At 40.9% G+C, this 18,328-nt stretch overlaps 1 protein-coding gene across 12 annotated transcripts in view; it reads left to right on the top strand.

Annotated features, from left to right (window-relative positions):
- The window catches only part of LOC124407311 (disks large 1 tumor suppressor protein), a 361,750-nt gene that overhangs the window by 175,697 nt on the left and 167,725 nt on the right, over positions 1-18,328 (top strand). For 10 of the 12 annotated variants that reach the window (XM_046883347.1, XM_046883363.1, XM_046883428.1 and 7 more), the window contains exon 1: positions 14,123-14,453. The exons of the other annotated variants lie outside the window; for them this stretch is intronic. In XM_046883347.1, the coding sequence (XP_046739303.1) occupies positions 14,138-14,453 (316 nt within the window). In that variant the 5' untranslated portion in view covers positions 14,123-14,137. Of the gene's footprint in view, positions 1-14,122; positions 14,454-18,328 lie in introns of those variants that run through there. 12 annotated transcript variants of the gene reach the window in all.

Below are 18,328 nucleotides of genomic sequence, written 5' to 3'. Positions count from 1 at the left end.
CATCAATGATGCATCGAGTAAGCAATTCTCAAGACAATTCTATCCCACGTAGTTGGTACAATTTCACCTCGTTTACGAGCTGTTATTTTTATTCCCTGCGCAATAGTGAAGCTGCCAATTGAGAAAATATTTTTCCATCTCAATTTATCAAATTCTTCGAACAACGAAAATAGGAGGAGAAAATCACAGTATTAATACAGAAAGATAAGACATATCTAACAAGAAATTTTCTATTTATAATTTCTTCCTTTCATACGATTCAATCTGGCTTCTCTTTCGCCATAATTTCTTTTCTGTTCTCACCCCGAAGTACGTTCTACGTATCGCTATCAGGCGAGTAAGCGTCTGATGAACTCGTTCCAAATCCTTAGTTCGAAATTTAAAAATCCCTTCACAAAAGAGGGGATGAAGATTGCCGGGATTTATGCAACCACGAGAGCAAGTTGCAAATGGGTTCGTACAGCGGGAAACTTTTCTATATCCTTTTGGATTTATCTGGCCCGTTTAGCGCAACTCGCGATGAAAACTTTTCTCCTCGGTCTTCTTTTGCCGGTGTGTGTGCGAGACCTACTCGTCCTCGACATCGTGGCCGCGCCGGTTATTCAGAGGAGAAGAAGGGAAATAAGAGGGAGAAAAACACCCCGTGCGTAAACACTTATCTCGGTTATACCTAAGCGGGGAAGGTCCTTTGTGTATTCCAATCATCAGAGTCCCTGCAGTTTATCGATATACCCTTTTATACTCACCAAATTTTATTTACTGCAGGAACCCAAGCGAAAACTAAATCATTTTTATGGGGATAGATAGGTATAGAATAGCTACAACTACAGGCTTTGCTTAAGTTGCTCAACGTAAAGCTATTCGTTTTAATTATCCCGAAAAAAAAACAAAAAAAAAAAAATATGGAGGGTTACGAAAATCTCTACCACCGACTGTTTCCTCTTTTTAAATTTTTATTTTTTCATACTAATGCAGCCATTTATATACGAAGCAGAAAATTTCCATACGTGACGTTATACATGTGTGGTTATATCGTGTGTATAGCTTCACATGTATTTCTATCTCCACCTGAGTTTTTCGCTATCGGATCGATTCTCCAGAAACTCTGGGATGTGGCAGCTTTCTCTCAAATTGTATGTACGCAGGTGTAATTGGGACGTAACGTGTGTAACTTGAAAGCCGGTTTTTAGTTCAAGTTTTTATTTTCACCGGCTGTTTGGAGCTGAAATTTTTTAATTGCTCGCTCGGGTAGCGTTACGTGTGATACGAAAAGAAATTGCACACTCGGGTCATTTTCAACTTAATTGCGAACACTGTAAGCGTATACGTACATCTGGAAAAAGAATTATCCTCGAGTCTCGTCAAGTTTTATCATGGATAATAATGATCATGTTAATTACTTAAATATGTATAAACACTGCATATAACAAACAAACGTGATTCGATAATTTTTGTTCCTACTCTCTATATTGCTCTGTATACATTGGCGAGTGCAAATTAAATTGAATCATTATATCGGATTCCTGCTTGCAAAACAGAAATATGGGTTTATTATAAATTCATGAATCTATATTTACAGTAGATACTGTTGTATACCTAACGAATATTATTCATTGCCTGTTCTCTCTCTTTCTCTCCCATTTTGCATCGCACTATGCGTACAATCGCATGAAAACAATAGGCAGATACTAAATCGAGACTTTTTAATGCTTACGCTTCGGTAAGTTTCGCTTTTCCAATCAACTCTTGCATTCAATTTTTCCGCATCAGTATCATCAGCTCTATTCTCAAAGAAGAAGAAGAAAAAAAAAAACGAAAGTAAAACGAGAATTTATCGGCTGCGAAAAATCGGTTCATACACATATATATTATATATGTGTATGTATATATTATACACAGGTACACATAACGGCAATCTACCAACACCGAGTGTACGCACGAATTCGCTAAATGCACGGAGGTGAATAAAATAGAATCAGTTTTGTTGGAGATCGCTTTTTTCGCATCAGCTCACCTCAAATGGGGTAAGAAAGAGAGTAGATGAGTATTTCAGGGCGTGGCAGAAAAAAGATTAAGATAATGAAAATAGAAATGTGAAAAGCGAAAAACGTTTCCTCGTCTTCATTTTCGCCTCAATTTTAGAAATCTCAGGAGCAAATGTTTTTTCTTTCATCTTCTTAATGTTCTTCTATTCTATTTTATGCTGAATTCAGAGCTTCGGATGAATTACTGGGTAAAAATTTAATGGTTACCTTTTTTCTGCGAAAAGCCCCGTCTTTCCCGGACTATTATCTCTAGCCTTCCGGCCGGAACCTTCTTCCAATATCATTTCACCCCGGCTCCATGAAATGTTATTCCTACTGGACGGTGTTTTAGTAAAACTGATCGACGACCCTTTTTCACTTTTGAAACTTTACCCCCAGAAGTTCAGAATATTTTTTTTAAGTCGATCGATACTGGGACAATGGACTGATATATTTTTGCAATGATTTGCAACAATTGTTTCGTCTTGATCATTCGAAGTTTTGAGGTTTTTAATTTATTAATAAATTGAAAAGAAATTCTTCCAATGAAATTTAATCCAGACGAACTTTAGGCTGATTCTTCACCAGTCAGCAAGATTTTATTATCTCTTCGTGCGTGAATTATTTAGTCCCTAGAAACACGGTGATAGAATTTTTAAAGATCCTATAGAGACAGAGAAAAGGAGAGCAGCGGGAGTGAAGAAAAATTTAAAACGATGTAGTTATCGTCATCCCTCGCTGCATCATTATAATCATCATCATCATCATCATCATCATTAGGATGAGCTTTTCGGAAGAATAAATTCACCCCTAAAGGGACGCAGAGGAGAGTTTCGCGGGATTTAAATACAGCTATGTATGTGTCGAGTGACTAGAACGCATTAAGTCCACGGATATCATTTACCTTTATTACAGCAACAGCTGCTGATGCACGATATTTCACATCTTACAATCAAGTGCAGGCCTCGCTTACCTCAATCTCGCATTCTCAGAGTATTTTCTTCCCAGTCTTTTACCGAATCCTTCTTTTCATGCGTTGCGCCGGCGTTGAAGCGGCGGAAAATTTGCCGTTTTGATATTTCTTGCGTTATACACATTATTGTTGCAACCTTCTCATGCGATTTATGCCCAACATATTCGCCGAGTTTCTTGTCTCCTTGTGCATGCAAATTCGCTACATCTATAATACATACATATACTCATACATATTATTATATACATATACATATATGTGTATATACCTACCGATGAATTATTGCAACCGCTCTAAACCCAGAGCTCTGAGAACTCGGATTATCTTCCTGATCAGGCTTAACCGAGCTGCTGGGAATATTAAACGGGAAATGTCAGTGGCGGAATATTTAGCACCTATACATCTAACCTGCACTCTAGCATCTTGGTTCAGGAATCACGTTAGCGGCGATCTAATAACGCTGGCAGGACGCTTCATTCTTTCTCTTCTCTCATCCTCTTTTTCTCTTCCCTGTATAAATCAGCGTTTTATGCAAGTGGAAAAATATGTATAAGGGGGCGTCCATTAATTAAATAAACTCAAAATGAGGGGGGGGGGGGGGCGGTAAAATCTCACGTCAAGTTTTAATTCAGAGAATATACATTATTATAACAGACAATATTTCATATTACAAAATCAATCCTGGGTGTAGAAAACATTAAATATCGATAATATGAAATAAATTTAATTATTAAAAAATTATAGAGTAAATTTCATGTGACAGGAGGAGCAGGGGGGGGGGGGTCCAAATTTAAGAAAAAACACCTCACATAAATAATGGACACACCCTAACTGTAACAGTTAATCATTGAGTGAATTTTTTTCAATTATATCGTTGCATGTTTTATTATGCACAAGGTGTAATTTCCGTTTTCGATCGTACTTATTAACCCCTAATACCCCCCCCCCCCCCTCCCTCAATCCCACTCCATCAAACTATGCGACTATAGAATCGACGCGACAGAGAATTACATCCTTAATCGTGGAGCATTCGATCCCTGGAGTCCCTTGCCGCACTCCTGGATTCCTCTGATCCATCTGTCGTCGCGGTTCACGTCGTCTCTGTGGCAATCGAAGCTTCTTTTTCTCACTTCAACCATCATTAAAAGTTTAATCGTGCCGGATATTCGTCGGTTAGGACAATCGAGAAATCTTCGTTTTATCTTCTCTCTCTTTCTCTTCATCTTTTTATTAATACAACACAAGGTCTTTTTTAATCACGGTAATAAACGAAAATAATGATTTTCGGTCATGTTTTATACCCGCGCGTTAAAATTGTTCGTCTTTATTCGTCTTCGATAAAAATTCTTCGATACTCCTTTTACCCAAAAAACTATTGAATGATATTATTTTTTGAAATGAGGGGAAAAAAAATTTCAATTCCGAATTAATTGGACACTTGATGCTTGAACAAAGGTAAAATACTCGATAAAAATGAAAAAAAAAGCGCCGGAACGTTTGTAAACGTTTTGTTCAGTGGTATCTCCCTCCGCTATTCTCTTCAACTCCGTTAAACACTGCAAACTTTAATACGAGTTTGAATTCTTCTCTGCACACCATTCGAGCGAAAGATATTTACGGTTAAACAAAGGGAGGGGAAAGACGAAGTATAGGGTCAACTTGTTTTCTCTGATATTTCCGATTATTGATTTTTCTTTTGTCTATTCGAGCATACTGAAGTGTTCGCCATTTTTATCGCGCAATTTGCATACCTATAACATGTATCTACCATGCCGCATTTAACTTAAACGTCATATCATCTTCGCATTTATTATTTACGTACTTTTTTTCATTTTTTTTCAAGCTCTTTTTTTTCCACCGCACTACTGTAGCTATTCTGACATGTATATATATATATACATATAAGTCGGAAAAAGGTTGATAGTAAGCAAAGGTAGAAGAACCAACTCGACAAATCTCGTCATCCTTTCTTCCTTCCTTCGAAAAAAAGAGACACGCACGTGTCCCCCCTACGTGTGTCCTTGTTTTTCTTACCCTGAGAAGGGTTCGTTCAACTTGTTCTTTCTGCGTATGTACAAGGTAGAAGAGGAATTTTTCCTGATGGGAAGGCAGGGAAAAAGAGAATAAGAAAAAGGAATGAGGAAAAAAAGGTGAGGAACGAGACTTTCTCGTCGTCTAGAAGATCGATCAGCTTCACTATTGCTGCAACAGCTTGCCGAGGCAACGAAAAGATTGACGAGGTAGAAACACTTCGCCGCGACTCTAATAGAAGCGTTGATGATGAGAAAAAATAAATAAATAAACAATGATTAACGATTCGCTTATATATATATTTAAAAAAAAGGTCTTTCATTCATCCGAGAAAACGTTATACAGAATTTATTTGAAATTTCATGCAGCTTAAATTAGAAAATCATTTCTTTTTCCTTATTGTCAACGAGCGAATAGATCGAAATTACCGTTCATGTTCTCTGAACTGTAAAACAAACCGAGGCTTGTTTTGACGCCGTTTGGTTTCTAGTTCTGGGCGGTTACACCGTAGGATCAGTGCCCGATTTGTTTTACGTAGGTACGTACCTTCGAAATGACGCGTGCTCTGCTGCGGCAGCCAGATTGGGTCCAGCTTTCGGTTCGCGTTGCGTATTATCGGATTAAACAATAAATGGCAGGGATCTAGGCGGGGGATACATTTCGAATCAAAAGCAATTCCTGTCCTCTCTCGCTTCCCTCGCCTGCCCAATTTCATCCGATCGTTCGTTATATTCTCCGTCAGGCCGCCACGATATTTACCGATTGCAAAGTTATTCCGATTACGGATGCGTGTTGAAGAATTTCGGCGGTGAATCGAGGGTATCAAAATTATCAGTCAATAACGTGCCTGATGCGATTGAAATTATTCTGAATCTGCTTATAAAATTATCACGTTTTTCAATTCGGCTGGAAATTGAAAATTCGGAATCAACGTCACAGTCTGGATTTCGGAATATTCCATACAGGATCCTTAATTGAATTTTTTTCACAAGTTGTACACGCACAACCCAGGCTTATGTAATGAAAAGTTTTACCCTCCGGCTTCACGAGCGCATACGCGTTGAATTTTCATCATTCATAAATTATATAATAATCTTTTATTATACGCGTGAGTTTTACTGCGTCGGTATATAATAATAATAATGATAACAATAACTTGATACACGCATGCGGTGAACCGTCATGTATATATACCTTATAGCTCTTCAGACGAGCCTCGGTAATATTTTATTTTATTTTCATTTTATTACTACCGCGTCTTTTTTAACCGTGAATTATTCACGATGAAATTATATTTTTGAAACAGCAACCTCAGTGCCGCGGAACGACTGCGTTATATCGGTGCTGACGTAGTAGATCCCAGTTTCCAATGTACGACGGACAATTAACACTCTCGTATAATTATCTGTTTCGCTTCGTTTCGTTTCGTTTTGTTTCGTTTCGCTTTCCTCCGGGGGCTCGTTATTATACTGCTCCCTAAAAACACCCGCTGTTGATAAACAGTAACAAATCACAAAGCTCGCGTTGCTACATTTTCTTTTTCACCCCCAAAAACATTGGTGAGACTTTCATCAGCCCCGCATATTTACACGGCAACGGACTATTCGTCACACTTCGCACGTGCTCTAATTTGTACAAATTATTCGCATTACTGTCGACGATTACTGCGTGCGCCAGTTTCTAACGTCCACTTGTCTGCGGGAATTTTATTGTAACGAATTCCTTTTTCAACGGGAAATGAAACGCAGATGTAAAACAAGTAGCTGAATAAATAATACTTCGTGTGTATCTATTTTTTTCGTCAATTTTCATACTTCTTTTTCGAGTATCAGTAAGGGATGAAGTATATTATATCGTAACAGCAACGAGTCTGGAAGAGAGTTGAAATGATTGAATGTAAAGTGAAAAGTTAATTTACACAGGGACCATTTATTCGCCGAAATGAAATTGAATTTCAACTCTTCGTTTATATATACGTAGTTGATATCTATACATGTATATTCAGCCTCACAATGAGTACTCGAGAAAGTTTGATGATGCCAACAAAGTGTGTACGTATATTTAGAAATTCTCGTTATTCGAAGCGCGATCTTTTGTCGCTTACCCTGTTTAACGCAGTAATAATACGCACATACCCCATACATACACTTTAATTTATTTGTGTGAAAAAATTATGAAACGATTGCTTTGTCTCAGAATAAGAATTGAAAATTGTTGGTGATCGAACACGTTACATGTTTTGATTCATGAGTAGAAATTAATTGCTCTGCGGTGTGTGGGGTAAAAAGAGAAGTGAAAAATGAGTGCTTGTGCCCCTTTCGCAGCGCGTATTTCAATCAGTGTTTTCACGGGAATAGGGTATTTCTTGCTTGCGAAACAAGGGCGTCACCCTTCACGAACCAGTACCATTCTACCCGACAATTAGTTATATAATACGAGCCAAATTTCACCTCCGAATAATTATTCCCTGGTAAATTAGGATCCTTAGAGAAGATGGAGAGACGGATTTGCGTGTGCTTTGATTACGTTCCACGGCCTATAGGTATACATATATATACGTATTGAAGATATATATATATATATATATACACACCGTCTCAAACTTTGATTGAAACGCTCCTATTATAATGTTTCAAGGGCATCAAATTTTCCAGAAACATACGCGAGATAAGGTGGAACGGATTATACGACCACTTCTCTTCCAAAGCCGAGAAACGATCGCTTCGAATTACTGCGGTGGTCGTATTTTCGAAATGTTAAATTGTTTCATAGAAATTTCCCCCGCTTCATGTGACGAAGAATGATTTTTGAAAAAAAATTGCAAGAAACGATGTGTGAATTGCATCCGTAGTGAATTGTGCAATTGATGTGTCAAGCTATGTTACACCATGTAATATACTTTCATATATGCGTATGCGAATGATACGATTTTGCAACGTTATAGAGGCGTGAGTAAATTTGATTGAAATCGAAACGACGACATTAGTTTCCCCCGAATGAAAATACAACGTTTTATAAAATCCCGCGACCCCGCAGTATCCTATATAAATAACAATACAGTCCGGGTTTTATTGAAAACTGATGAAAACGGTTCACCCCCATACCCTCGTGAAATTTCGTACCTTTCCTGCTTCGCTCCGCAGTTTTATAAACAGCGTATCGGGCACCGCGTGATTCCACGCCATCTTCCTTCTTTTTCTCTCCTTGCAAAAACAACGCTGCTCCGACGGTTTGACGGGAATATTGTGGCGGTAATGCCGGGCGTTTCGCCATGCGATGTTCTACCTGTTCTCTCCAGGAAGGGATGCAGGAACAGGAGCATCGCGTGTGTGATATATGGCAGACTCGAATATCCACATCCGCGCCCTTATTTCGAGTAACCTAGACACCTAGACGCTCAGCGTGATTGCCCAAAGCTAAGAGGGTGACTCAGGGGTGTAAAATATCGCCGAACTTTGCTAGTAGATCACGAAAGACAGACTCGGAAGTCGAGTTTGGGGGCGCAACGCGGTCTGTCTGCCAGGTCAACTTTAAAACTTATCTTTCTCCAAACTCTGAGCACAAAGCTCCCTGAGCTCGAAGCTGGAGCGCCCCACGTCTCTGAACCTTCGTGATCACTCAGCATTAAAATTCTATAAATTTTATCATCCTCGGTAAACTATGTTATACATAATATACTAGCTAACAATCACATATCATTTTTGCTTGCCAATTCCTCAGTAAATTCACGCCGAGTGTAAAGAGGTGGAAAAGGGGGGAAAGGGGGAGACGATTTGGAATTTGTTCGCGTAAGACCCCAAGTGCTAGTCGGTAAACTATTCTATCCAGGCGACAAAATATCGCTAACCTAACGAACTGTGTCCACTAGCTACTGGTTCAATGCCAGCACTCTCTGGCTGCTCGGGGATGCTGCAGAGAAATGCTTTTACTAACGAGGGTTTGTTCAAGACGACGACGTGAGCCCGGGAACCGGTCGAATCAAGACGTCCGCGTCCACTTACGGACATCCCCTTAAACTGCCCCCCTCCATTTATCGTCGGACAGAATTGCTCGGTGGCAGCCATTGTTTGAGTTTCGATTCCGACCTGCTCTTGAATTTTTATTTGACACATCTTTTTCGTTTTTGTCAGGAAGGTGAGAAAGTGTTTTGCTCACAATCAGATGCTGTTGGTTAATTCCGAACATCGGAGTGCCTTTGTTTTCTACTGTATTTAGGTTCGAAGATTAGCGAGATTTGGTAATCTAGACAGCTAATGACTAAGCTTTAATTACTGCCATTGCGGCACGCAAATTGGCAATCAATTCAGCTATTATAGATAATCGTCTGTTATCGAGGATTTCTCGACCGTGATGGTTATCGCCGGCTTAATGCAACAGCCTTGCGGTAACACCAACTAGTCGAAAAGAGGAGAACAGTTTTTGCCACACCGTTCCGAGGGTACGTCGAACAAAAACTAATTTCCACGTCGGAAAGGCATGGATTAGGTTTCGCGACCGGAATTTGTTACAATTATTACGACAAGAGTAAAATTGTGCATATATCACGTCTATTCGATTACCGTGCACCCCTATAGAGGGTGCTTAATGAAACCGCACACGGATCGGTGTCTAAGACGTATATCGTACAGCACGTAAATCTAATTGTGACGTGTGACGTGAGTTGAGTTTGTCGGGATATTGGAAGGGAAGATGAATCGATACAATAAACCTTGAAACACATGCCGTAGGAAAAGAAAATGGAATAAAATCACTGTGGGAAATGGAAAAAAAAATCACTGGTATCCATATGTAAATCCATGGCGGAGAAATATTTTGGCCATGAAGCTTTTCTCTCCGTCATTCACCGTGTGGCGGAGGACTCGTCGGTGGGTAATTGCACGTAAACCTCGGTCCTTGGGCCATCTCATTTCCCCCATCCGCTTTTCCTTCCTTCCGACATTGTTACCGTCTTTGCCTTATCTGTTCACGGCGTCTGCATACAAACGTGCATTAATTAATGAAGTCCATACACAGAATGCTCCACGGTATAATCTTCCTGCCTTGGTTGGACGACTAATATGTACGCTTTGAGTAAACTCACGACGCGGCCTTCACCCTAGTTGCAATCATGATCCTGATGCTATGGCTATGGTGGTTACGACGATAATCATCACTGCGTAATGCTATACTTGTGCGCAACGCATGTCGAAGAACGGGCTTCAATTAATTGCTTCAGTAAGCTGTAGGGTGAAACGAGACACTGTCGACGTGTTGCATGGGAGATGAATCAAGACTGAAATTGAAAAGGCGTATTTTTAAGCGTCTGCGAATTACTTTCTCCAGCAGCAAGAGAGAGGAACGAATTTCGAGAACTTGTCAATCTCAATTGCTTACTCCTCCAGTCAAAGACAAATACTTAACAGTTCTGGGAATTCTGTACGCTGAGCTGATGAAGATACGAAAGTTTAAATAATTAAATACGGAGTGAAAATTTCGTCCTTCCTTCACACTTTCATCTCACGCTTTTATTCTTTATACATGGAATTTTCACGGAATACAGTGACTGTCGACTCGGTTAATAGCTACGCCTGAAAGATATCCAAAGCATTGTCCGTGGTCTTTTGATCCTGTAATTACATGGCCGTTCAAAATTGCATTCCAACTTTTATACAACGAAAGCGTGAAAAATTGTGCCTGGCCAATAGATGTTATGAAATTTCTTAGCAGTATCCGAACTATGCATCCAATAAAAGTCACCTCGATCACCCTCGTGTCATGCAAATGATACACCAGATCGATCCTAGGGTCTCAGGGTTTTATCAGAGAGCCCTCTACCTCGTATACATATTACGGGTCGCTCTTTGACCGCACACCGTGACGAATGAAAACCCCAGAGGTAGATCCGCACGTTGGCCAATTTGACGACGTCATCGGACCGTGGACGTCTGTTTTATTCAATCCCGCGGAGTAAATATCGCCTTTTTTTCACTAAGTAGGTGTGAATTCTGATGAGGCTGTACGCAGTCGACGACTGGCTTCTGAAGTTGCCAATTGCGTGATTGCAAAGTTGCCAGTGACGCCCTCTCGACGAATCCTGGTTATAAATACGCGTCTTAACTCATTGTGATACAATGTTTCTTGATTAATCATTTTTGCATTCTGCAGAGGAAGCCGATTTGAATTTCTTAATTAGCGTGGATCTGGGCTTGGCGTGGAATTCCGTCGTGAGAAAAGTGTTTGAGTGGGTTGTGTATATATATATATAGGTATATACAGGCAGACTCGCACTGCCTTTGACGAGGGGGAAACTCAATTTCAAAAATTACAGTTGTAAATTTAAAAGTTTAGCCAAAGCTATGACGTACCTATCTAATTAAAGGATTTACGATTATCACTACACAGCCTCCACCTCCAAGCAGATTACAATAATTGGCCAAAAGGTCGAAGGCAGGAAGCAAAAAGGAGAGAGAGAGAGAGAGAGAGAGAATACTTTTAGAAACGTTGCTTATTCTGCCTGGAGCAATTTCTCGACTAATGACTATCCCTCTTCTGCCTCCACTCCTTATCCATTGTCAATGCGCCTTGAGTAAAAGTACTCGGAAGCCTTCTGACTTTAGGAGCGTGAAAGGAAAAAAAAAATACAATAAAATATCGAGAGACAAAGAGAATGTGTTCAAGGTATAGCGGCCGTATTTCAGTGTGAACACGTCTGATCTGCTCGCGTCTTTGGAGGATGATTATATCACCTTCATCGGCTTCGAAATGATGGTGCGAACCTTGCGAGCAAAATTTGTGTGTCGGTTAATTTCAACGATTAAAAGTTTGGAAACTTTTCATCCCTCCGCTATGGGACGTTGAAGAAGAATTTTTGGTCATTCGTAACGGAATTTCGCGGAAGTCTTCATCGCTTAAAAGTTACTTTACATTCCTCGAAAGTGCCGCCCTTGACACAATAACGAATAATGAAACGTGTGCCAAACGAAAGACGAAGCTCGCCGAAGAAAAGCGGATGAAATGTGAAAAGAAAAGAAAAAAAAAAAAACTAAAAAAAGAAGTGGAGTCGGAACTTTGTAAAGAAGCGGTAAAAAAAAAGAAAAAAAAAAGGAAGAAAAGACGAAGGGTGCGTATTTTTTATCGTGATAATAAAATAACAGAGTTAGGGATAAAAGTTGAACTTTAGGAGATAATCAAAAACAGACGTGTAAGGGGGGCGAGTATTTAGGAAAAGAAGAAGCGCCGTGCAGCAGGGTGCGTTACGGGTTCTCGGGTGGCAATTTCGCGGTCTTGGAATCAATATTCAATTCGCAGTTTTATCGAGCTCGGGAAACACCCTACGGTCGGCGAAAGGCCTCGAGTGCTTTCCCAGCACCATCGCACGAAATCCCAGGCCAAGCCGAGGGTAGTTTATTAGTCTCGTACCATTACTCGAGTGCCCGCTGAAATGGCTCTTCTCCGTCCCTCTCTCTCTCTCTCTCTTTCTCTCACACACTTTCTCCTCCGACTAAGGTGCGCCCTTAAATCAGGGTATAATTCTTGAAATAACGATTAACAGGCAAACTCACCTGCAGCACCGGAAAAGAACGCGAAAATCCTCTCGAGGGACGATCGTACGTTCGTTGAAATAACGCCGACGTATTGGGGGGTGGCTCGACTGCTGATGGAACGGACCTCGCACGACACGTCGAGTGTTTCCCTTTCTTGTCAACTATTTTCCTCACCCTCGCCAGTACTTACTATGTTCCTTTCGCTGAAAAACACGCTTCCTTACTCTCGTCTTGAGGATAAATTTATTGGAGTCGTATAAATAAGTCTTCCTCAGAACGTCGCCAACTGCTCCGCCCCTTTCCATCCCCATTTTTTCACATGCCTACAAGGACATTTCAGCGCACACCCCGGCAGGACGGCTCCGAACTTATATTTGTATTCACGTCGGGTGAATCGCGGGGAAGTTATAAACGCATTCATGATGTTGTTACGAGCACTAAAAAGAAAAATAATAAAAAAGGAAAGTTTCTCTCTGTTTTCTATAACGACAACGTAACGTATATCTTGTACGCCGATTTCATCTTTCTTCATCGTCGTTTCGAACACCAATCAATTACTTTGCGTTTACGATCGAATCGTCAAAAAATAACGAACGAATCGACGGAGCGTAAATCGCGAATATCTCCGTTATCAGCATTAAAAATCCTTCTCACTCTATTCACCGCGCTTTCGTGTATCAAATAAATAAATAAATGAATAAAATTTTCTACCGTCCTGCAGGCGTTACTTCAACGAAGAAGGGTGGAAGTTCGCGGAGGGAAAACGTTGCTCCAAGAATGGGGGAGAATTTGTGTAGCTTGTTGTACCAGCGTCGACCCTCGGAGGTGGAATTGACCAAGTTTTAATTGCGTGTCCTGCGAAATACGGGAGTGGGATTAAAGGAGTCTATCTCTGGCACGTGTGGGTATCAGGCGGGCTGAGTTTCTACGCTTTTGCACAATTTATGGAAAACCTCCGAGAGTCGCGGCGAGGTTTTCACCCCGGGGAGATGGTTCCTCAAGGGAGACAATTTCTGGGCAGATTTTACTTTAAGACACTTCGTCGCTGAAACATTTTCCCCCTTCCACAAGTATACAAAGGCTGCGTAAATACGAGGTGAAATTTTCTTCCCCCAACCCTAACTAAACGGCAATCGTTCGGCTGAAATATTCGGCTGAGGGAAAGCAAGAAGATTCTTTGCATTGTTAATTGATCAGCGTTTAGCACACTTCGGCACCCTTAAAGTATCTGAAAACGGTTCTTCAATTATAAATTACAGCAGGACTAAATCCCAGCTTATATTCTCTTTCGTTCATCCCCAATACGAGGACAGAAGCCCCCAGTAAATAAGACCAACACATTAGACAAATAGTAGACAAGAACAAGAAACCCCCCCAAGTTAAAAATGGCCTGAATTAAAGACGTTCTGTGAAGGGATGAAGGTTAACTGACGATGCGCAAGATCGAATCGTCGCTGACTCGTTGCAGTTAGTCTTGAAGACGCTCTTACAGTGCGGTGGTTAAAGAGTATCGAAGAGTGTGTTCTTCGGTGATGTATCACGGAATATCGGTGGAGCATATAATCGATGACTGCGTTTCGACGAGAATGACGGTTCCGTCGGGGGAAAACGTTCCACGGGTTGACATGGCTCTATTCGGTATGGTCTGGCTGCTTCGCGTTCGCTCGGAGATGCGCAGATGCGCAAAGTGCAGGCGTGAAGAGATTTTGGCAGCCCAGCAGGAGCACCAAACCAGCATCCAGGACTCGAGATCCACTCTGCACCAGCCCACCTCGGCTACTCACCAGGCTTCCGACACCCTCAACACTTCCGCCACCACCCTCTTCACCCTCGACACACCCGGAGCCTCTGGTCCTGCTGGAAGTTACTGCGAGGTGCACGGATACATTCCTCCGAAAGAAGGTATCGTCGATTTATCATCTCGGAAAGAGAAATTTAGTGGATTAGGCTTTTCGGCTACAGCGTTTTTCGATTACAAAGTATATTTTACTGTTGCTCAACTTGATGTTTTTTTTTTGGAGTCAAGAAAGCGATCAGAAATTAGAATCTTGTTTTTTGAATTTATTTGAAGGTGAATTGAGATGTGACAAGGGTGAATTATTTTCAACTTATAGTAATGGCCTCAATTATAGTAAACAATACGGAACTTCCTCATTCAGCATTGTCTGTTCGTTGAATTTACGAAATTCCTTAGTTTGACTTGTAAATGTTAATCGGTACGATATGCAAATCTGATGTTTTATTCACACGAAATAAATACAAATTAAATTTGAATAAATTGCATGCGATGCGCAAAGAATGCGTGTCAAAACGAATTTAAATATATTCAAAACAAAATGGATCTCTGTTATAGTCGTGTACGTATGTATATATGTATATACAGCTCTTAAACTCGGAAGTGGTCTTTTACACAGCTGCCTCGGAATTCAAGAGTCTACATGCGGGGTCGTACTTGAAAAACCCATGCATTTAAAGCGAACGAAATTATTCCCGATGTCGGAATAGATACACCCTTACATTCGTTTAGAATGTATGAGTACTGAACGATCTAATACCTGTCTGCCAATTACACGTCGAAAATTTCGTCTTGTTTTTTATTTCGGGACGCTATTAGGTGAACTCATTCTTGAAGGTGAAAAAAATCTAGCGCTATATTTTAATCCAACGTACCTAAATACCTAAAAAGAAAGCATCGTTATTTTGAGGGAAAATGAAAACTTTATATTTCGCAGGCCTGTGTAATGAATAAGCTGCAACTACGAAACGCGGTTATCGCAAACGCGTCTAGAGGCACGGCTGCGTGAGATGCAGCGTCGGCTTTGTTTTGGCGGATCGCATTGTCTGCCTTGTTGCAACTAGGTTACACATAACTTGCATATGTGCATGTCTATGATCTTCCTGCCTATGGCAAAGGGAGGCGCCACCTGACACTGCACTGCCACGAATAGAGCTAGACAACGATGTCTTCGTTACGTTGCTGCATCAGCCATTCAAATCTGAACATATGTGTGCGACGGGCCTGCATTCCCATACAGGTCCATACCTCTAGTGAAATGGATGTAACGAATAGCGTGATTCAATTGATCAATTAGCGTGTGAATTATTCATACGGAAATATTTTCACGTCCGGAAAATATTAATCGTTAAGATTATTTAAGAGTGATATTACGGATTCCCTTAACGTGATGAATTTTTTTCTCTTGTGTTTTAGGTGAGTACAAGAAACTCTTCGCCCGAGATGCAGATGTTACGGTTTTGTTGAAAACAGCGCTACAGTGCTTGGTAACGTATAACGTGCTTTGATGAAATTGTGAAAATTATTTTAGATGCAATAAATGTATCGAGTTTTTATCGTGTATTCTCATCCTCGTTAAATCAGCGTAATTTCAAGACGTCACGATTTTTCGTGCGTCTTTTCCTTGCGTAAAGTATCCGTTTCTACGACTATAGAGTGAGTCTGTGAATGCGCATACGCGGCGAGTTAAAAGTAGTCTTTTCCGTACTGCGCGCATGTGCAGTCGCAAACTGATCCGACATTACGCGACCCTAACCTCAATTTCGTGACGCACACTTGTTAGGTAAAGGAGCGCGTACGAGACTACGAGGTCGCGGAAAGTTACCATTCAACTTGTACTTTCTAGTATTTTAAATTGCCCGTATTTCCTCGCCCCCTTGTCGACTCTCTCCGTTAGTGGAAACTTTGCTTTTCCTTTTTACTGGCATTGTTATGACCATTATTCAACTTCCTATCCGGTGATTTCGGGCGTTTTCAGAGGCACTCTTAAGCCACTCTTCTGAACTATTAGCCGCTCTCAGGGAAACTCTTGGTATTTACACTCGGCCGGTTGCACGCGTTCGTATCAACGTGCTTTCATACATTCATGCTCACATCCTCCCTCGACCCAGTTATGAAACTGTTTCTCTGCGGGCGTCGTATCGCCCGACTGTATACACTATTGCGAAACGTTGTATTACACTTTAACGCTGAAAGCCTGACTCATTCGCCAAAGTAACGACAATGTTTCACTCGGCTAACCCCATCCCACCACTTCCACGCCCTGCACTCTCCGACTCACACGCTGCGCTTCTCGCAGACTCGCAAACACGAGAACCAGACGTCGATTACCGATGGATTGGGAACCAACCCATTGAATCAACCCTTTGAACCAATCCCGTGAATCAGGCAATGGCCTCGGGTCCCGAATACTTGGAATACGTCGTTGGCGGATCTTTACAACATTCATCTCAATTTCGAATACATTGTACATGTGAAATCAATTACTCCTAAAGCCATGCATACGTCATGTGATAGGGAACGTCTGATTCGTCAGTTCTATTATTGAATTTTTTAATCTTTTTCAAAATTTCATCTCAGTCCCCATAACAGAGCTGCTCATTAGTGAAATCAATTACGCTACTCGTTAGACTGATGCCATAGCGAGCGAATTTTATTTCATCGCATAAATGGTAATGTGAAATCGTAAATTTGTCTATGAAAATCAAGAAAAATTTATTTGAATATTACATTTACAAGGCAAACATTCCTCCATTTTATCGTAAATATTATCATTACATCATACGGAAAGTAGGTTACCTATACGTAGAAAAAAAAGCAATTACCCTGACCAAAAAAGAATCACGTTTCAGTAATATTTTTCCACGAAATGAAATTTGCACGAATTCGCAACTCCCGCAGTGATCCAGTAAAACGTTTGCAGTTCAGGTAGCAACCCGCAGGTATAACATGTCAAGTTAATTACCTTCTGCATATAACTAGCGTGGACCTGCAACGGCGTTCCTGGTACGGTACTAAATCAACTTTACCGCGTAACTGTACAAACAGCAACTCTATATACCCTGTAGCCCAACGTATCTACGCATTATTCGAATCTACGCTGCACCTGGACACTGTGCCTACATTTAGTTAATATTCATTCAGCAGCAGCTGATTTAAATTCATTCCGCGCTGTTGTTTCTATTCCGATATTGCATCCGTGATGAAATTTCGCTCTCGATAAACCACAAGAAAAGAAACCTCGCGAAATGCAAAACTACGTTGTACGTCCCTTCGGTCGTTTTGCTTATTTTCCATGTCATTTTTATTCGGGATCTTTGGATAAAAGAATTACTTTTCATCTCTCATCTTCCTTCGTTCTTTGCCATTTTTCTTCCTTTTATCCTACATCAAAAGCAACACTGGGATGATTCCGCTTTGTACGCTTAGGATTTCCCGAGAAACTTGTGGCGAGCTCGCGGCACAAAGGGTCACGGTGGTACGTTCAGCTTCACTTATATATACAGACATCACCTTTACCCGGAAGTATGTGTTATACACATATGTACGAGTGTACGGATGTTCGTTTGCAAACCGACCGGCACAAGCGCATATCGAAAATGTAAGGTGGAATTAGGTGGCTGCTTTGTACAGATAATAGTTCACAATGCGATGTCGGGACGAGGGAGGGGACGAGAGAAGCGGTATTTGATGCGATTACACAAAGACCCCCCCCCTCCGAATGAATGAATAACACAGTCCACATATATGTATGCCGTACACAGGCTATAAGCTCTACTCTAATCTCACCGAAGACTTCGCTGCGTTTAAACTGTGCTTTGTTGACATGGAATTGTTCCCACTATAAGTACCTGTAGGAGTAAATGAACAAAGGAAATACGTCGCGAGGCAATTCCTCGCCTGTATGTTGTATCGACGCAACCTTGTTATATTGCGGAAGTCTTCCGGTCCTCAAGTTGAAACTGAAACTGTGAACATAACG

The sequence above is a fragment of the Diprion similis genome, chromosome 1, assembly GCF_021155765.1.
Source record: "Diprion similis isolate iyDipSimi1 chromosome 1, iyDipSimi1.1, whole genome shotgun sequence".
NCBI classification, from domain to species: Eukaryota; Metazoa; Arthropoda; class Insecta; order Hymenoptera; family Diprionidae; genus Diprion; species Diprion similis.
Note: the sequence above shows the minus strand (reverse complement) of the source record. Positions and strands in the feature narration are given on the sequence as shown.